This window comes from Pholis gunnellus, assembly GCF_910591455.1.
Source record: "Pholis gunnellus genome assembly, chromosome: 3".
Lineage (NCBI taxonomy): Eukaryota > Metazoa > Chordata > Actinopteri > Perciformes > Pholidae > Pholis > Pholis gunnellus.
In genome coordinates this window covers 11,543,723-11,566,026 of record NC_136529.1, presented here as the reverse complement: position 1 = coordinate 11,566,026, position 22,304 = coordinate 11,543,723, and the positions used below count along the sequence as shown (strand labels likewise).

The window sequence follows — 22,304 nt, the reverse complement described above, 5'->3', positions numbered from 1 at the left end:
TTCAATCCGTTGAACCGGTTTAACGAGGTTCAGCAGGCTACGTCACAAACGAAACATCATTGTTCTCAGGCAGGAAGAAGTGCACATTGTCTGAAATAAAGGCAAAGGAGCTACGAGTTCATATTCATCCGAATGCTTACCGGGAAATCAAAAATTAGCTTCGCCTGGACACCGGAGTCAGTTAGGGGCCGTCTACAAACTACACTACTGCTGGAACAAGGGGAAGTGTGAAGGCCTATATACAGTCTATCATGGAAGTTGTTGTTTTTTTGCACATTATTGTTGGATATAGTCTACATCGGTGAATAAAATAGATCTTATTTTTCCACACTACCAATAACAACAGAACAGGGGCATGAAAGAACAAACAATGGGCAAGGTAGATACAAAGCAAGACTGAAAAAAACCCCAAAGAATAATGTGTAAAACATTCATGGTTACAGGATTATATCGTCAATTCTTCATCCCACACCGTCATCCTCCCTCAGACCCCTTACATGTATTAAGCCTAATGTCCCATTCTTTATCAAACACCCTCCACCTTCTCCGCAATACTGTAGTACCATACTATACCATGTATAGTTATACTGTATTATGTTATACTATATTATTATTAGGCTACATTGCACCTTATATTATATCTTTTACCTCATACTCTTGTATACTATAATGTACTATGTCATACTATACTATGTTAAGATGCTATGCAGATACTGTCTTACAGAACCATATACTATATTATATTTCTAAGTATCATTACCTAACCACAGTATATATTATTCTGGTGTTCATATATACTAGACTCACAGCTATTATTCATACCATGTCACTTTACTTGGTAACTTGTCACTTGAACTTGTCACTTACCTCCGCAACATTGTGTTTAATTGCCCTTGTGTAGTTCAGTCTTGTATAGTGCATTCTTATATAGTTTGTGCATAATTTCTACTGTTATACTTCTACTGTTTATACCACTTTATTTATTGTTCTTATTTTTTATTTTTACTTCATTTTTTTATTTTTTTACTTATCGCCTCTAGGGATCAATAAAGGCTTATGTTGTCTTTTTGCAATCTTGAATGTAAGCTTCTCCAAATGGAGGATCTCGCCCACTTATTGCCACATGTCACGTGAAGACTCAGCATCAGACTTCCATAAACGCACATTTTTCAGCTAATTCAGTACCAAGATACCTGCTTTTTTAAACCATTTGGATAAGGGCACCAACATAGACTCCATAGGTCGTGAGATCTCTAACAAATCATCTCTTATTCATTATGTTGGAATGTTGTAGATATATTTGAGAGGAAAAAAAAGTAATTTGTGATTTTGGGCTATATGAATAAACTTAACTGCAATGTATTGACGGAACCCAGCAATGTAGATTAAGAAATAAAGGTGTATGTAGCCAAGGCTGAATTACTAATTACCAAGGTGGGCAACCTCCCAGACGCCATTATCATATTGTCCTATTTAGAAGATGTCAAAATCTAGTTCAGCATACAATGAAGCTGCCATCTGCTGTGTGAAATAGATGGGAATTAAGGGGCTCAACATCAAATCGTTCAAAAGTGATCATTAGAGTGCTAGACCAAGACCTTTACTCTGTTGCCAGTAAATCTGAATGAATAAAATGGGCAGTTAGAATTTATCCTGACAGAAATATCCATATAATGAACATCAAATCATTCAGTGGCCACATGATGAGATCACTGTGGGACAAAATATTAAGATACCTCAGTGGAAGATGACGAATGTATTTTCAGACCATTCTCCACTCAAAAAAGTCTGTATAGAGAAACCCTTATAAACATCTATTTTTAGGTATCCACTTCTAGTGGTCATTGTTAAGGTAGCCCAGTCCTGTTCTGTAAGCTCCCGAGATGTCTTTCCCTCTGGAGTGACCTGGTTGAAGTACTCGTTGTACGTCTAGATTACCTGTGATGTGCGTTGCATTAGGTACATCATCACAGACAAGTTTGTTTAATGATAGATAGCTTGTTTATTCTCTTTGTTGTGGAACAACATACAAAAAGTCCCATTCTTTCCACCGACAGTAAATGCACCAGTTGCATTCACACATTACATTAGCATAAAGCGGTCAAAACCCTTTGCCCTTCCGGGTTCAAACACCTGACAACCACGGCAATTTCAGGACCTATATACCTGAGCCCAGGACATGAATACAGTGCCACCCAATGTACACACAGAGAAATACAGTTGTATTTACAACACCATATTTCCATATACCATATTCAATTCACATTTGAGGATATAAAGACTGAAGGTGAATGTTGTTGTAGATATATTTGAGAAAAAAAATAAGTAATTTGTGATTTTGGGCTATATGAATAAACTTAACTGTAATGTATTGATGGAACCCAGCAATGTAGATTAAGAAATAAAGGTGTATGTATGAAGGCAAATTACTGTCAAAATCCGAGAGCGCAAATGAGATCCATGCGTGCGCTAATTTTACTTTGACGAGCGCTTTTATATCACTCCACGAGCAAAATTCACTCTTGCACGAGCAAAAGTCGCTCGAGAAGCTTAACACTGCTCGCTCGCGAAACTTTTTTCTTCTCGCTCTCGAGTAGATTTTATTTTTGACAGTAAGTGGGCGGACCCAGTCTCCCTTGTATCGCTACATCTAATTGGTTACAAACCTCATTTTTGGATGAACCGGATATCACTGACACAGACGTCAGGGGGAGATCTTCAGATTGCACTACAGGTCAGGGGCAAATAATGTACATTTTACTGCACGGGTACTTTTACTTTCTGCACTTAAATTGCCTACATTTTGCTGATAATAACACACTTGACTAAGGTTTTGAATGCAGGTATTTTACTCGTAGTGGATTATTGTTTCATCAGTATGGTATTAGTACGTTTACTGCAGTGATAATCGTGAGCTAACCGGTGTCTCAAACGTTCCTGGCAGATACTCACATTTTGGCATGACACCGGCAGGTTTTAATGAGGTAGTGTACGTACTGTAGTGTAAGTACTGAACTAGCTAGCTAGCTAGCAAGAGTAGCTGCCACTATTTCAGCTAGCTAGCTAGTTCACAATTTCAGCTGAGAAAGAATAGGAATCGAAACCGCAGTTTAAACACACACACTACTAACAGACAACCTTTTGATTGTGGGAAATAAAAAATATATTTTTAACAAATGTGTTTGTACTTACCGATAGTGGACTGACAACTGATGAAATTCACTGTGTACTGAAGGCAGTCCGCCGTTAATCCCAATCACGGCGAGGTTTTGAGGAGCGCTTGGTATAATCAAAAGACTCTCCTTTACGGGTGGTGGCGTTTGCTGGTGTCCTCCGATGGATTTCACACGATAATCTTTACTTTCTTTTACGACTGTGATTGACTAAATAAAAAAGAATGGAATAAAAACTAGGTAGATGTGCTATTTTATAATGTGTATTAACTGGCAGTTGGTTAGACAAGACAATAGCATTTTGTGAAATGTAGACATGAGTGCGTCAACTCGGGACAGGCTGTAGTTAAAAACAATGTCATCTTCCCTGTTGCACCTTGCATAAAAAAATGCTGGGTGATGTTGGTGTAATCGACTGGTGTAACACTGGCGGAGGACAGCCAGAGTCGGCCCAGAACTGACTGCTATCTGGGTAGGGAACAGCTGCCTAAACGCTGCGGGGAGAATGTAGCGTGAGTTTGTGTGTGTTGTTTTCCTTACTAAACTAGTTTAGCATAGCCTCGCAGAACACACAGTTGTGTTTTGTTTAGTTTCAGACAGACGCATTCGGTCTCCAAACGCAGCTTGAGACACAGCTGGAGAGTAGAATGGCATGACGTCACACAAAGATCGGAGACGCAATGATTCGTCAAGATTAAAGGCAAAACGTCACAAATGACGTCAGTTCACAAACAGACTCTATAGAACTTATGACACAATCATTTGTCCACATCAAAGGCAAAGACATTTGTCCACATCAAAGGCAAAGACATTTGTCCACATCAAAGGCAAAGACATTTGTCCACATCAAAGGCAAAGACATTTGTCCACATCAAAGGCAAAGACATTTGTCCACATCAAAGGCAAAGACGTTTGTCCACATCAAAGGCAAAGACATTTGTCCACATCAAAGGCAAAGACATTTGTCCACATCAAAGGCAAAGACATTTGTCCAGATCAAAGGCAAAGAATCACTATACCCCAGACTCCAAACTAGTTATCTGGATACTTTTTACGATTCAGAGATGGATGCCAAAACCAAACACAGGGCACTGAAAGCTGAAGCGTCTCACTCCGAGGCAGAGCTCCATCGCAACAATAGAGAGTTGAAAGAGATGGATCAAATTATAAAGCAGGAACTATCTGATACCAGGGCTAAGACTGATACGCTGATGAGGGATCAAAGTTTTGATCGTCCCCAGGCTCAGGAAGGTATTGATGACATGGCGGTCAAAATTAATGAGCTTGAGAAGCTTATAAAGAGGGCTAAGCATGACTATGATGTAAAGTCGTTCAAACTTAATGACCTTGAGCAGCGTCTAAAGGGGGCTAAGCATGACTATGATGTCAAGTCGGCCCAAATTAAAGACTTTGAGCGGCATCTAAAGTGGGCTAAGCATGACAATGATGTCAAGTCGGCCCAAATTAATGACTTTGAGCAGCGTATAAAGGGGGCTAAGCGTCTAAAGTTGGCTAAGCATGACTATGATGTAAAGTCAGCCCAAATTAATGACCTTGAGCAACTTCTAAAGGGGGCTGAGTATGACAATGATGTAAAGTCAGCCCACATTAATGACCTTGAGCAGCTTCTAAAGGGGGCTGAGTATGACAATGATGTAAAGTCAGCCCACATTAATGACCTTGAGCAGCTTCTAAATGGTGCTCAGTATGACAATGATGTCAAGTCGGCCCAAATTAAAGACTTTGAGCAGCGTCTAAAGGGGGCTAAGCGTCTAAAGGGGGCTAAGCATGACTATGATGTAAAGTCAGCCCAAATTAATGACCTTGAGCAGCTTCTAAATGATGCTCAGTATGACAATGATCACAAGTCGTTCCAAATTGAAGACTTTGAGCAGCGTCTAGAGGATGCTCAGCATGAAAATGATGTCAAGTCGGTCCAAATTAATTTCTTTGAGCGGTGTCTAAAGGCTGCTCAGCATGACAATGATGTCAAGTCAGCCCAAATGAATGGCTTTGAGCAGCGTCTAAAGGGGGCTAGGCGTCTAAAGGGGGCTAAGCATGACTATGATGTCAAGTCGGCCCTAATAAATGACCTTGAGCAGCGTCTAAAGGGGGCTAAGCATGACTATGATGTCAAGTCGGCCCAAATTAATGACCTTGAGCAGCGTCTAAAGGGTGCTAAGCATGACAATTATGTCAGGTCGGCCCAAGTGAATGACTTTGAGTGGCGTCTACAGGGTGTTCAGTGTGACAATGATGTCAAGTCGGCCCAAATGAATGACCTTGAGCAGTGTCTAAAGGAGGCTAATGACGAGTTGGAATCTCTGAAGAATCACAGAAACAGAATTTGTATAACAAATTTGACTCTGCAGTCAGACACCTATGAGCTGCGTCATGAAGTGAATTGTCTCCAGGTAAATGAGAGAAACCTGAGTAAAACAAACGAGGGTTTGACTGCTGAGGTGGCCCGCCTCCTTGAGATAAATGCACAAAAACAAATGGAGATCACCAGTCTGAGGCACACTGTGGATGACCTGTGGCAATCAGTGTGTGAAAACCAGATGGAGGAGCAGATACTGGAGAATACACCTGATGATGAGATTTGTCCTGAAGAGAGCCTCCTGCCGGCTGAAACTCAGACCAGAAGTTGGTGGTTTCGCTGTGCCAAAGGTCTACTGATAGCAGGATTGTTTGTTATCACCGCTGTCGCTGGACTGGGAATAGCGAGCACTTTAATGTGGGAGACTGGAGAGTGCTCACCGTCAGAGTTTATATGGTGATTAGCACAAAGATAACATGTTGTGAGTGTGACGCCCACCAACGTGTTGTCACTTGTGCGTTATGTATTTTGTTATCTCTGTCTGTATGTCTGTCTGTCTCTTTAAATTTAATAATTCCAGGAATAGTTTTATAAGTGACTGTCCTAGTGGGAACAATGATGTTGCCACTAAAGCCACTAGAAAGCAATGTACTCCAGAGAAAGCTAGTGGGACGTGAAGAGTGAAGCAGGATGTGAAATCCTTCTTTTCGAGTGACTAAGCGTTCAGGAGAGAACTGCAAGGCTAATAACGTTTAGCATTTTAAGACAATCCTACAGTTATAGATTATGTTATCCTTCATGTTCGAGAACATTTAATGTGTGTGTACTGTACGGAAAATAATGTTTATTTCTGTTGTTTAGTGCTGTATGGAATTGGTGTCCGTCCGCGCTCAAATGCACATTGTGTGTGTACTGTGCGGAAAATAATGTTTATTTCCGTTGTTTAGTGCTGTATGGAATTGGTGTCCGTCCGTGCTCAAATGCACATTGTGTGTGTACTGTGCGGAAAATAATGTTTATTTCCGTTGTTTAGTGCTGTATGGAATTGATGTCCGTCCGCGCTCAAATGCACATTGTGTGTACTGTGCGGAAAATAATGTTTATTTCTGTTGTTTAGTGCTGTATGGAATTGGTGTCCGTCCGCGCTCAAATGCACATTGTGTGTGTACTGTACGGAAAATAATGTTTATTTCTGTTGTTTAGTGCTGTATGGAATTGGTGTCCGTCCGCGCTCAAATGCACATTGTGTGTGTACTGTACGGAAAATAATGTTTATTTCCGTTGTTTAGTGCTGTATGGAATTGGTGTCCGTCCGCACTACATGTGCATTTGAGCTAGCACAAATATAGCATGTTGTGAGTGTGATGCTCACCAATGTTTTGTCACACGTGTGTTATGTATTTTGTTTTCATGTACAGCCAATATGTTTTAAAGTGAGCACATTTCTGCAAATCTGACCCAGTTTCTGTGTGGACCTAATCCATGACAACCCAAAGTTCAGACCAGGAAGCATAGTTGCTGTCTTACACATTTCTCTGAGCTTCCATTAGAGCAATTACCCACCCAAAACCATATAGAGACTGTGTCTGCTAGTGTGTGTCTGTGTGTCTGATAGTGCTTATAGTTAGGTATGAAGGCAAATCACTGTCAAAATCCGATAGCGCAAATGAGGTCCATGCGCGCGTATTTTACTTTGACGAGCGCTTTTATATCACTCCGCGAGCAAAATTCCCTCTCGCGCGAGCAAAAGTCGCTCGAGAAGCTTAAACCTGTTCGCTCCCGAAACTTTATTCTGCCCGCTCGCGAGTCTTTTTTTCTGCTCGCTCGCGAGTAGTTTTTCTTTTTGACAGTAAGTGGGCGGACCCAGTCTCCATTGTGTCTCTACATCTGATTGGTTACAATGCTCGTCTTTGGATAAACCGGATATCACTGACACAGACGTCAGGGGGAGATTTTCAGATTGCACTACAGGTCAGGGGCAAATCATGTACATTTTACTGCACGGGTACTTTTACACACTCTGCACTTAAAGTACATTTTGCTGATAATAACATACTTGACTAAGGTTTTGAATGCAGGTATTTTACTCGTAGTGGATTATTGTTTCATCAGTATGGTATTAGTACGTTTACTGCAGTGAGGATCTGAATACTTTTTCATCCACTAACTACTTGTCAGTGATAGTTAATATACAAACAGTGGTCCCTAATCTTGGCTCCAGATCTTTGAGCAGGTCCAAATTGTTGCTCATATTATATACAACTACATTATATCTCTTCTGTAAACACAACAGTATGATTAAATATGATCGCATCATGTTTTAATCAATTAAGATCAAAGAGTGTCTTTGAGCTGTTTGTCACAGTTTGACTATCAAACACACATCGTCTGTAATAGAATGATGGAGTGAATTCAAAGCAAATGTAGTGGAGTAGTGTTTAGTGGCGGATTGATAACCACCTCTAACAGACCTGACTTCTGTGTCAGTGATATCCGATTTATCCAAAGACGAGCATTGTGACCAATCAGATGTAGAGACACAATGGAGACTGGGTCCAGTAAAATACACGCGCGCATGGATCTCATTTGCGCGCTCGGATTTTGACAGTGATTTGCCTTCATATTAGGGCTGGCTCAGGTTTGCCTTGGACCAGCCCTTAGATAAGCTGGTAGGCTTAGACTACCGGGGGACTTCCTAGGATACACTGAGCTCCTCTCTCCTCTTCTTCATCTCTGTCTGTATGAATTGATGTCCCATTAATGCTCATTACTAACTTTACTTCTTCTCCGGAGTCTTTGTGCTTTCTCTCCTCAGGTGTCCATGGATCGTGGTTATATCTGGACACTGGTCCTTCCCCCCGCCATGGCCCTGCTGACTCCAACTGCTAATATCACTTTTATTATTACTCACATTACTATTTTATATTACCGATACCATTAATGCACATTATTGATCTGCTTCTTCACCAGAGTCTCTGTGCTTTCTCGCCCCTCATGTTCCTGTGGATCCGGGTTATACCTGGACCTGGTCTTGCCTCCTGCCGTGGTTCTGTCATATACATTGAATGTGTTGTAATTCTGTTATGCTGTTCATTCCTTACACATTACAGCTATTGCTCTTCTGTCCATTATGGGAGAGGGATCCCTCCTCTGTTGCTCTCCCACAGGTCTCTTCCTCCTTTTTCCCCGTTAAAGGGTTTTTGGGGGGAGTTTTTCCTGTTCCGATGTGAGGGTTCCGGGACAAGAGGATGTCAAATGTGTACAGATTGTAAAGCCCTCTGAGGCAAATTTGTAATTTGTGATTTGGGGCTATACAAAAATAAATTGAATTTGATTGAATTTAATATCTTTCTGTCTCATAGTCTCATAACTTTCTGTCTCATAACTTTGAATTTCTGTCTCATAACTTTGACTCTCTATCTGCTGGGATACCCTGCTGCTAAATGTTTTTTAACACTACTGGCTTGCTGAACCTGGGAAAACACAAAACAACCAATATTAATAAACAGATTGCAAGCAGCTGAATACCGCTCCGCTTACTCCTTTTTCCAAGACTGTGGTGACGTGAGCCACTGAGTTTTTACCTCGCTCGGGGCCATCCGTACCATAATAACACTTTTAACACATAGCATTTTCACAAGCATATCTTCGTGTCAACATTAAAGTGAAAAAGGCTCTCTCTATAAACAGTGTTTGTTTTGTCAACACGGCGGACCCTTCATATCTACGTATCAATGTAGATATGAAGGGCTCATTCTAAGTGAACAAAAACACTAATAAAAAAATAACTAAGTGATAATACACTTGTGAAAACATAGTTATGCATGTTATATTTCCTTTCTACTAATATATCCCACATAACGCTACACACATTGTTCCTTTAAGCAGTAATACACAAGAGTGATCAATTGCTATGTGATCAGGACTGTGATGCAGCAGCATGACACAGCTGGGATCACACAGCAATTGATCACACCCTCTTATTTATGCTTGCTTTCGTAGACACTTAATTTAGATTTTCATTTCATTTGTTGAGCCAGCCATCATGTTATGAAAACAGATTACAGCTGGAATGCAAAAGTGAATGGAAGCAATGCAGAAAACATGCTCTGCATACAATATGAGTGTATGAAGCATGCTCATATACTAACCATTGTGTGACTGTTGCAGCAATCAACGGATCAAGGTCGTTTAATCTTTAACAATGTATCTATAATGCAATACATTTGATAAACTGAGCATTTTTTTGTATCCTCGATCTTCAAAGTAACAGCTAACTGAAGTTATTAATTACATGTAGCTATGGAGTAAAAAGCACAATATTTCCCTCTGAATTGTAATCGAGTAGTAATGAAATGAACGTTACTAACAGGTGTCCAGTAACGTTATAGAGTAGACCTACACTGGAATTATGGGGTGTTTGGGTTCTGAACTCCTACGGTAGTTACCACGAAGGTTTACCTGATTATTGTGAATTTATATTACCCTCCGAATAACAAAGATATACTGTCAAACTTAGCAATAATTAAATAACTGAACACAGACAACTGATTGGGATGAAAAGATAAATACAAGTTTACTGACAGCTTTTGAAAATGTTCAAATAATAATTACCCTTTCGGGGGACAAGAAAAACAACACAACAATACCTTACAGTATGACACAATACTCTAATTGACTTTAAAACACTCATTGCCCCCCCCACACACACACTCACATTAAAATAGGAACACGTTGCAGGCCTGTGTAGATCGGGTGCCGAATCCTCGTCCTCAGCAGAAACAGTTACACAGCAAATCCAAAATCACAATTCAATGTCAGTCCTTGAGAAAAAACAGTATCTTCCAAAACAACCATGCCGACAGCGGAGGTGACGGCCACGGCGGTGAAATCCTCACCAGGAACACACCGACAGTCTGTCTTGGTCCACAATTGCGTCCTCCGGTCCAGTGACTCAGCAACTTATACTTCATACAGCAAAACGTTTACAAACTCTCCGGGTCGGCGTAAAGGACAAAGGAATCTGTAAAGACAATATATATGCAAATTAGTTAAAAATGTATGACCAAAATTGCAAATGTGCAGTTTTAAATCATATGAGAAAGTCCTGCTAATATGTCATGCCAAATCGAAGTAGCCCTCTGCTTACTTAATGCCTTAACTTAATTTCTGATTCACAAGTATTGAATTTTACCGATGGCAAGGATCTGAAAAATGTTTCATCCACTAACTACTTGTCAGTGATTTAACAGTTAATATACAAACAGTGGTCCCTAATCTTGGCTCCAGATCTTTGAGCAGGTCCAAATTGTTGCTCATATTATATATAGGGATGGGTATCGTTTGGGTTTTTTCCGATACCGGTGCTAAAACGATACTTTTAAAACGATACCGGTGCCTAAACGGTGCCTGAACCGATACTTTTTTTATTGCCAAGTCAAATTTAACAATATATTTAACTGTTTAAAGTATACTATACATATTAGTGCTGGGCAACGATTACAATTTTTAATCGCATGGATTGTTTGCGATTAATCTCATTGTTATGGCAAAGTTCAATAATTAATTCAAAGGTAGTGTATTGTGCACTTTTATTTTAAAAGTACTGCTATATGAACAAAAGTGCAATAACATTTGGTTTGCAAACACTTTAAACAAATAAGGTTCTTTTTAACAGCAGTATTCCCTTTACACAGTAGCAGTTATATCTCTTCACTATCTGTGCTCAGTGTGTGACTTCATGTGAAACGTTCCACTGCTGTGCAACAGGAATACAATGTTTCAGCACGTTTCATCTAAATGTGTGTCGTCTTCATGACAGAGCATGTGAATGCAGCTCTACTGTTCATCAATATAATGCTGTAACTCAGAGGTGATGATGGTTACCCAGCGATCAAAGAATAAAGACACACTTACGCACAATGTAGGTGTATTTTCCCTTTAACTCACGAGATGCAGGTAGCATGTTTTATACTTAATGTGAATTTAATTCATACTTTGTTGGCATCTTATTCTGAAAATCGGATGTTCCTCTGAAGAAACCGGATGTTGTCTCACGTTAAATCTTTCCACTAACTTTTAAAGTCCTTCGCTAGCTCCCGATCTGTGCCGTTTGAATGCGTTTACCGTGAATTTCAGCGTATAGGTCACTAACATCTAAGTGTCTGCTGAGTTGACCACGGAGACCTGAGTGTCTGCTAACTTTACCGCAGCGATGTCCAGTAGTCTCCATTCCTCCACCGCTGCCAGTGAGCAACGGACTTTCAAAATAAAAACAGCCACACTTTTGACCGTTTACCTTTCGGCATTTTCTCTGTTAAAAGGTTGATGGCTAGCTAGCTGCTGTAGCTATACAAACGGTAGCTATCGTTACCTGCTGCCAGGACGGAGTCATCAGAGTAGTGTTAAAAAAAAGTATTTCAATCGGCTCAGGCACCGAAAAGAAGCACCGAAATCTGCGTTGCGTTTCGGTCCGGTAGGTATCGGTCGTATAAGTACCGGTTCCATATTGGCACCGGGTTTCGGTACCCAACCCTAATTATATACAACTACATTATATCTCTTCTGTAAACACAACAGTATGATTAAATATGATCGCATCATGTTTTAATCAATTAAGATCAAAGAGTGTCTTTGAGCTGTTTGTCACAGTTTGACTATCAAACACACATCGTCTGTAATAGAATGATGGAGTGAATTCAAAGCAAATGTAGTGGCAATGTAGTGGAGTAGTGTTTAGTGGCGGATTGATTACCACCTCTTACAGACCTGGCGTCTGTATCAGTGATATCCGGTTTATCCAAAGATGAGCATTGTGACCAATTAAATGTAGAGGTACAATGGAGACTGGGTCCGCCCACTTCCTGTCAAAAAGAAAAACTACTCGCGAGCGAGCAGAAAAAAGACTCGAGAGCGAGCAGAATAAAGTTTCGCGAGCGAACAGGTTTAAGCTTCTCGAGCGACTTTTGCTCGCGCGAGAGTGAATTTTGCGGAGTGATATAAAAGCGCTTGTCAAAGTAAAATACGCGCGTGCATGGATCTCATTTGCGCTCTCGGATTTTGACAGTGATTTGCCTTCATATGTATGTAGCCAAGGCTGAATTACCAATTACCAGGGTGGGCAACCGACCAGACGCCATAATCATATTGTCCTATTTGGAAGATGTCAAAATCTAGTTCAGCATACAATGAAGCTGCCATCTGCTGTGTGAAATAGATGGGAATGTAGCTGCCTAAGGGTCTCAACATCAAATCGTTCCCCAGGGCTCCCAGACAGGTTAATTCCACCATGTATCAAGCAATGTTCATGTACATAATGGAGTAAATTCAACCACCGAAAGTATATGACCATTTAGTATTGCCACATTTAGATTAGTAGAGTAGATGACTATTATCCCTCAAATCACAGATATGCTCTGGTAGTCATAACCAGGAGCATTATTAAATACAAAAGTGATCATTAGAGTGCTATCCCAAGACCTTTACTCTCTGTTGCCAGTAACTCTGAATGAATAAAATGGGTAGTTAGAATTTATCCTGACAGAAATGTCCGTATAATGAACATCATAATCATTCAGTGGCCACATGATGAGATCACTGTGGGACAGAAAATGATGGTACCTCAGTGGAAGATGACGATTGTATTTTCAGACCATTCTCCCCTCAAAAAAGTATCAGGCGACCCATATATACGTTTGTTTTTAGGTCGCCACTTCTGGTCATAGTAATTATGACAGAAGGAAGTCAGGTGAACAGGAGGACAGATGGGTCACACAGGTGTTAGAAATGCTCCTAATTTTTATCATGAAAATACGTTTACCAAAGTTAACAGTACAAATGCTACTACAGTCCCCAGCAGGAGGATTGTGTCTTTTCATCGTTGTCACCTTTTACACCAATGATGAATTTACATCTGAAACATCATAGTTTTTCCTGAATACCAGCCTGACACTAGCTCCATGTTGTTGACTGAGGTGTAAATAGAGATGACGGGAGTGCAATCACACTTCTTCCAGCTCAGTTCCACCCACCACTGATTTGTTTGATTTGGCTACGCAGTGACTCAGAACCCGTCTGTGTTCACCGGACACAGGAAGCATCATGGGTCTCTAGATTTTGTTGCAGTCATGGCATTATTCAGTGAAATACAGTAATGGACCCTTGATGTGAGAAACTTTTTGAAAATCTGAGCACTGATTTGACAGTAGTTACATGGTTAATTATAGAACTACTTAACTTTGTTTTTCACAACAGGATTGCAGGCATAATTGTACTTCAATGCTTCGTCTTTAGAGCCTGATAGAGGCACTTTGTGTGTTTTTCCCAAATGCACTTACATGAGCCTCAAATTAACGGTTGCTTTTCCACTGCATTGTGAAATATTATTTGGTGTTCTTTGGCTAATCACATAATGGGAGTCATGAGGCATGAGCTACATCACATCACAAAATAGATGAGTGTAATTAAGTGTAAATGGTTTGCTGTGAAAACACATCACTGTTTTCATTGAAAGTGTGAAAACTTTTGATTCATATAAGTATATGTTGTATTTGCTGATACACTCACCTATTCTACTCGAGGATAGTAAAGAGTTGACAAAGCACAGACAAACAAAAAAGACCAGAATATTTCTACAGATTATTATTATTAAGATGGTGATCTTAATGTGTTAAAATAATGCATTTTTTTGAAACCTTGCATGTTTAAAAACTCTCAAAAGAAGGATGAAATAAAGTAACAGCCAAACTAACAGATCCCCTTGGGTAACAGCTCAGCCAACGCTTTGATTTGTGTTTTTTTCTGGACTGAAGTTAGAAAGGACAACTCATGCTCCATATCCTGGTCTAATGATGAGAAAAACAAAGTGACAAATGCACATTTGTAAAAATGTTAGATTTATTGTAGTATGTTACATCTCTGGTTCTGTACATTGATGGTGCAAAAATGAATACAAATAAATAGGATATTCTTTAAAAACACATTTTGGACATAGTTTTCCTCCGCTCTGGACCAGAGCCAATATTGAGTCATGCTCCTCTTTACGAGGGTGAGAGATTAAAGTCTTTTGAGTTTAAAGGTCTCTGGTCTGAGACATAACATAGACAGAATAAATAACATTGAAGTTCAAACATTTTCCTCAACTGTTGCCATGAGTCTAAATCGGAGGGCAGTAAGTTACAAAAATAAGATTTAGAACAAACTCAAGTAACTGACGTTCAAAATACATTTACAGTTTTATATACACTTAAAAAGCTCACCTATGCGAGGGTGTTTAAGACATTTAATTAATGCAACAGATGTTCCCTTCTTATCTCTCAATATCAGCACCATTTAGACACCTATGATTTTGTTCTGCTTCTTTGCTCTGCCTGTCACAAATGAATGTTGAGAATATTTTTGAAGACTCGTTTGAAGTTCCCGTTGCAGAGCGGGTAAATAAAAGGGTTGAGAGTTGAGTTGATGTAACCTAACCATATGGTGAACATGTGAAGGTCGTGGTGCACGCACTCTTTGCAGAACGCCATGACCATGAAAGTTATGAAGTATGGTATCCAACACAACAAGAAAGCAGCGATTATAAAGCCCAGCTGCTTGGCTGCCTTGTGCTCTTTATGGATCCTCAGGCTTTGGATGCGCTGACGTGATTGGTTGATAAATCTTTGCCACGTCTGTCTCAGAGTCACTGCATTAGCTGGGTTCATTTCTGCGTCTTCGACCCCTTCCTCAGTCCAGGGCGGAGCCTGACTGGGGTCGTAGTTGTTGAAGAGCACAGAAGTGTATCTCTGCACGTCTGAAACCTGACTGATATCACAGACACCACTCACTGACTTTGGCACTATGACGTGACATTCGTTTAAAGACGCTTGAAGTTTGTTCTCATTATTCCCCTCTGAGCAAATGACGTCCTGTGGCACCGAAGATGGAAGACTCAGGGGAATCTCAACATCTGGCTGCGTCTCCTCAGGAGACAACGTGCACCTTTTGACCTTTTTAGTCATCCTGAGTCGCTTTGTTGTAATGGCAAGCAATGACGTCTGCTGGCACTTGACGCCAATTTTTCTGTGAGATCTGGATGAAGCCGTTTTAGATTTATCGGAATCCTCGAGAGAATATGGCTGATCTAAAGTGTTCTGGTCCAACAAGCGGTTTTTTTTAGACAGTGTTATTGGACCTTCAAAATCCCTCTTGGGTGATTTGGAGTCATTTTTATCTGGCATTTGGATATTTTGTCCAATCTCATTTTCTCCAAACGAGTCAGTGGGATGAATGATTCTCTCTCTATCCCTGAGATGTTGCCTTACTGCCAAGTAGATGTGCGTGTAAAACCACACCATCAAAATTGAAGGTACATAGAAGTTGAAGACGGCAGTAATAACCTTAAACCACGTGACAAAGCGGAAATCAGTGTCACACTTGTTTTCCTCCTCAGGTTTAAGGTCTACATGAGTGAAAGACCTCCATCCTAAAATTGGAATAATCCACATCAATGACAGCAGCCAGGCTCCAGAAATCATCACACTGGCCTTTCCGCGTGTTCGATACTTTAGGTACTTAAACGGCTGTCTGACAGAGCGGTACCGATCCAAACACAGGATAAACAAGCTGAAAATTGAGGCCGTGCTTGCCACGTAGTCCATGATGAGCCAAAATTGGCAGACAGCCCGTCCCAGCTTCCATTCGTCCTCCAACAAATACACCAGGTTTAGAGGCATAACAGTGGTCCCCACGATCAGATCTGCCACTGACAGGCTGACAATGTAGAGGTTCCCGACGGTGTGGAGGCTCTTCTCTCTCTTCACGGCGTAGAGGACCAGCAGGTTCATCATGATCGTGAGGAGGGAAAGGAATCCCAGGCAGACCCCCAGCAGGGCGTTGTGGAAGTGGCCATGGAGTGTGTGATTGCTCCTCAGTGAGTCAGCATCGAGGAGGCCGCCCCAGCTGTTGTTGCTGTCGTTGATAAAGTTGTTGGTGTTGAGGTGAAGAGGGTCTGAGGAAGGTGACAGACCAGATTCCATCATGGAAGGTGTGACGGTCACCTCTAGAGCCAGTCATATCATGGACAGTTTTTCTTCTGTCGGCCAAAATATGTATGAAGCAGTAGGTTTAAATGAGGTGAGGGACGTGTATTTACACAGTTTGGATCCAACGCTTGTATGGCATAACAACCAGTGCACCTTTATGTTACAAAAGTAATCCTTTAAATACTGGAAAAGGTGTTAATCCATGCTGTCTTGATCGGCAGTCCATTTTTTTCATATAAATCCAAACTGTTAACACCTGGAAAACAAAAGAAAAAACATTATAATGTGTTACGTAGTTTCATCCCCCCCTACATTTAACTCACTCATCACTCAAAAATGTGATTTACTTTAATGTCTGAACTTCACTATGCAGAATGATTCAAGCACAGACACTAGAAGACTTTTCACATTCGTCTGTCCTCCCCTTAAATCTGAGTTCCAAAAATGTAAATGACAATTTTGTGACCTATATGTTTGGAAGCCAATCACGGCTCAATATTCAACTCACACAAGTGTGAAGTGGAAACTGTAGACCTTCAGTGAGAGTGGAGTTTTCAGTGAAATTGGAGACATCATGTGTCCAACAACTAAAGTCTTGACATGAAAACTATTTGTGTATACATAGATTCTGGGTATTTCAATGAGGAAGAAAGATGTAACTCCATAGTGGTGGAACAAGTATCAGACGTTTTACTCAAGTAAAACTACAGATACATGAATTCAAAATTGGATGTAAACCTTTTTAATTGGATGTACAGTACAGGCTAAAATCCCTCTTGCTCTTTCGCTGTCCAGCTGGCTGTCTCTCTCACACAAAGGGGAGGTTGACAAATCCCTTCAATGACACAGCAGTAGACAAAGTGATTGGAGGAAAGGAGGCAATAAAATGCTGCTGGTGCTTCATGGTAGAATCTGGTTTGAATCTGCAGAGCACAGCTAGATGTCTCCTATGAAAAATATATCAATATGCTGCTGGAAAATCGTATCACTTGTCTCAGCTGTTTGGGGTATTGCTTTTTTTAAAGAGAAGACTAAAATAAGACCGTTGCCATGGAGGCAGGGTGCATGGCTTTTCTGTGGATGTAATGAATCTGTGAATTGAAATATGCATTTAGACTTTTTTTTTTTACTCAGACCAAAGTATAAAACATTGCATCGTTTTTATTTTTTTTATTATCCAACATAAGATAATTATTGTGTTTTATTTTGCTAATGAGACCATCACATTAATATTGACTTTAAAAGTAACTTTAAAAAAACAGCTCATGTCGCCACCCTGCTAAATGAATAAATTAATTAAGAAAAAATTAAGAAACTTTAAGAATATGGACGTGAGGTTTGGCTTGTCATCAACAAGAAAAAATGATCTAAATCTTAATAATTCAAGTCGGAGAGAGGGAGGAAGGAAACTCGAGTAGCTCATTGATTATGCAGGAATCCTTTAGAAAGATCAGTTTCATTTCATTCCCATCAATCTATTTTCCTCCCTCTGTATCCAGCGGATGTGACTATATCTTTTTTATCTGTATCTCTGTATTTCAGTGCATGCTTACTCACAGATGACACTCAGGAGCAGGAAGAAGAAAAAACACCAAGCTCACAAGGCTTCAGTGCTTAGTGTGGGGGGGCGGGGGGGACACTCAGGTTTTGTCAGAAAAATGACTCATTCTGGTTTGGATATATTTAAACATATATGGGTATTTTTTTAATTTTAAATGGGTCAACATTGGAAGAATAAAGATGTCTTAGCTCTCATCAGCCCCCGTGTTTAAATACTATTGCACATGGCACTATAAGGTATGATGGATGTTAATGTCTCCGATACCTGCCAGGTTTAATTGGATCAGGTGGAGACACTGACAGGAGCATATTACAACAGTCAAAGCCTCAAATTAGGGATACAGTCGGTTTTATGCCACATTTTAAACCAATTAAGGTGAAGGGAAAACTAAAACACCTGTACACACAGTATTGTGAATCTATACTTCATATTTTGAGCCTCACATAACACACTTTAATTAAAGCCACTGAATTATCAAGGCTCTCTGATGATTCATCATTCGCTTCCATAAATCTCTGTGGCTGTACATGTGTGACTGTAGCTAAACATTTTTTTCTCACTGTGCTCCTATATCTTCTGTGTTTACACAACAGCTGCCTCTGCAACACAAATATTTTGGAACCGTATATTACTCACCGAATTCTTAAAGGATAACAAGATCCAAACGGGCCGAATGTCAGGGAGAACAAAAAAAACATCCACAGAACCGTTGCGTGTTTTCTGTATTTGAGCAGCGCGCTCCTTATCGCAGCAGAAAAGGACAGGATATTTATCCAACGCTAATTGTTCAATAAGATTATCTGTAATGACCACTGCTTGTCTGATTTCATTACCAAAAAGCGGGAACACAGATTCATCTTTTGCCATGTTGAGACCCGATGGAGCCTATTCATCGAAGTGAATAATGGCTCTCGTGTTAAACGCTTCAAGTCGCTGCGCACCACCTGTTGAGCCGCTGCGTGGAAACTTTTAGGCTCTCAGCGCTTACTCCCATGCTCATTTAGCAAAAGTTGGATAATGAAATTGCCATTGTCGGCTGCCTCAAGTCTATCAAATAAAGTTAACGCAACGGTGTAGATAGTTTCTGGACTTACCAACCAATACTTGGGTTTCCAGGAACGTCCGTTTCATTCCAGCTTGCTTTCCGGGTGATAATCACAAAACGAGTGAAGGACAGGGCTTGATAGTGAAACAGATAACGTCTCTCTCTCTCTCTCTCTCTCTCTCTCTCTCTCTCTCTCTCTCTCTCTCTCTCTCTCTCTCTCTCTCTCTCTCTTTGCCTTTGGACGGATAGACTTTGGAGTTTACATGACATCCCGCTGAACAATAGCAGCCATCATAATCTTGTTACTGGAAAAGGTTTACACTGATGGAGTTGCGCGTTATGATTGGTGCATGATTCACCATACCGTTGCACGCACACTGTGAGGGGGGGGGGGGGGGGGGGGGGATGACTTCCTCCACGTCATGAAACCCAGCGTTAACTAGAATTACAGTAATGGAAAAAATACCATTAGAAGTCATTCAATACTGATGTTTGAACAGTGTTGTAAAACACCTGTATTCAATATTTTCAAGTTATATTTACAGCTGAGCCATCCCATGGAAAGCCTGTATCAGAGAGAGTTGAGGGTGCAATGGGGGCGACTAAGGAGAGCAGTAGCAAGGGACCATGGCAACATCATACATTATTCACATCACTCAAGCTAGAATGATGAAACCCAGCACACAGTGTGCCAATCAAGTAGTTGTCTTTGTTTATCTAAACACCAAAACACACTGCTGTTATATCATCAAGTTCACTCAGCAAGCCTGATATTAAAACATTCAGCCAATTTGAGTTGGTGACACGTTTTCTTGTTCCACGTGGTACCTGAAGAGCCAACCTCTCCAGCTAGACCACACAACACCTATAAACACTAAAAAGCTCTGCAATAGACACATATTGTGCAAAAATACCTTGTCTGTATATATATAATATTTTATTATTTTTTATTATTTGAATTCTTTAGTTATACTTAGTTACTGTGGATTTTGTACTGTTGTACTTAGTTGATACTCTTACTGTTTATTACTTATTTACTTATTTATATTACTTGTTTTTTTACTCTGTATCTTGTGTGCACTGTCCACTTTTCTGCTGTGATCCTGTGAATTTCCCCACTGCGGGACTAATAAATATTATCTTATTTTATCTTATCTTATGGCTCACCAGCTGTCATAGGGCAGCATGTCCACCCACGCCAAGAGTGTCTCACCGTCTCCAGTGTGGGGATTTACGTACATAAGGATGACTGGTTTATCTTGGGTGCATGCCATCAGCCTGTTTAGAACTTCAGTCATAGCTCAGCTTTAAAAAATCAAATACAAAAATTAATAAATTGTGAGGTTTGAGGATCCGGACATCAGAATAGCAAATATCAGTTCAGAATAAATACAATGCACATTTAATGTGTCCAAGTAGGGATGTTAAACTATACAGAGAAAGTGAAAGTTTGGATGGAGGAAGGGTTGTAAATGTGATCCAACGTTTTTATTGCCGCTTGTTTTAAAGCTTTATTACAGCTGTTACTGATCCAGAAGCCATAACTATTTAAGTGTCAGCTTATATAGCTATATAGTTAGTGCTGCACTGAGCAAATGATTTAACAGTTGAACAAAATCCCATCGGAGCTATTGGAACCGTGTGCCCTCTTTAAAAGGCACTGGTTTCACACTGTAAGAGCTCTGACAAAATATCGAGCATGTTCGATAACATCTCACACTGTGGGGGGCTGAGGCTCCTAATTAGGCTGCTAATGGGCTGATTCTGAGAATTAGTCTTTGATTCATGTGGGGCTCCTCTGGGCTTTGATCCATTGTGAAACAGCTACTTGGCCAAAGGGAAATCTGATGTTTACGACCCGATGGAAGCATGCGACTGTGGAGGAAAGTTCATGAGGTCAGAAAGATCAAGTAAGTACATATTTATGACGACGTGCCAGGAGATACACATTTAAAGATTTCCAAAAGGTGAGCCTGATAGTGTCATGAAGACTTATATCCAAGATCATGTTTCTTCCAGCAGGGTGGTCAAGATATACAGACATTAGGAAATAGAAACATTGGCCTAATGGTGGTGTTACAAGATCGGTCAGAGACACTCTTGGGAGTGTTTTTTTGGATTGTACTCTGGCCATAGTTAATATGTAGACAAAGCTCCACTCCTTAGCAGAGCATGAGGTTCATACTTCTAATAGTTCTCAACAATAAATTAACCTCACATGGGGGAAAAACCTCAGACAGACAAAGTGCTCCAGTACCTACAATGTTGCATAGTAATTATTCATCAACTTTGTGTAAAGATTAACTTAAAATACACATATCTATTGCTTTGCCAATAGCATTATTTGAATAACCATCAGTATTTTCTTCTTCTCTTTTTTGTATTTTTTAAGCAAATACTATATTATCTTTGTTGTATGTACTGCATTTTCTCTGTTTTTATGTTTTATTGTTGTATACTGTATGTACTGTACTATACATGAGGACCAGTAGACAGTACAAATAAAGAATGAAGAATCAGTTTCTAGAAGGAATATAACATGTATGTTGTTTTTTCAGGTTGGATATCTTCATATTTATAATTCAAACACAGTAGGCAAACAAGCTTTTCACTACAATGTTACGTATCTGACAAATGAAAACCTTGAAACCAAATAATGCAGAGCAGCAGGCTTAGAGCAACTGCAGTTTCTCATAATTCTATCTTAGCCTATTTATATGAAATCAGACTTCATTTTTCCATTATCTTGAGATAAGACAAGTTTTGCTACGCTTTGCCTGATCGAACCAAATGTGTAAAAACTCTGTAGTACAAATTTGAAAACATTACATTTTTAAACAAGGTATGAAAATGTTAGAACTTGTGTCCACACTCATTATTTTAAACATCATTTCAAATGAGAATATTTAAACAAACTGAGCATCATATATGAAGATAAATACATTTAAAAAAAGAGTATACATACGGTATACATGCTGTCATAAATATTCACATGAACTGATTGATCCAGTTAAAATGTGGCAGAATCTTTATATATATCAGTGACAACACAACTTAAGTTTAATGATATTTATATTTGATGTTCCTGTGAGTAAAGTGAGAATGCGCTCTCACTAACTTGTCGTTTTTTGTGTTATTCTGTTTCCATAATCAACTTTAATTATTTGTTAAGTGAGTTGAACAT

General features: G+C 39.9%; 1 protein-coding gene across 1 annotated transcript; it reads right to left on the bottom strand.

Annotated features, from left to right (window-relative positions):
- Positions 1-14,462: 14,462 nt before the first annotated feature.
- On the bottom strand, positions 14,463-16,511 carry hrh1 (histamine receptor H1; the record flags this gene model as incomplete). The annotated part of the gene is made up of 1 exon (XM_079156879.1): positions 14,463-16,511. One exon carries the CDS (start codon positions 16,509-16,511, stop codon positions 14,865-14,867), a length of 1,647 nt encoding a protein of 548 aa, XP_079013005.1. The 3' UTR covers positions 14,463-14,864.
- Positions 16,512-22,304: the final 5,793 nt, after the last annotated feature.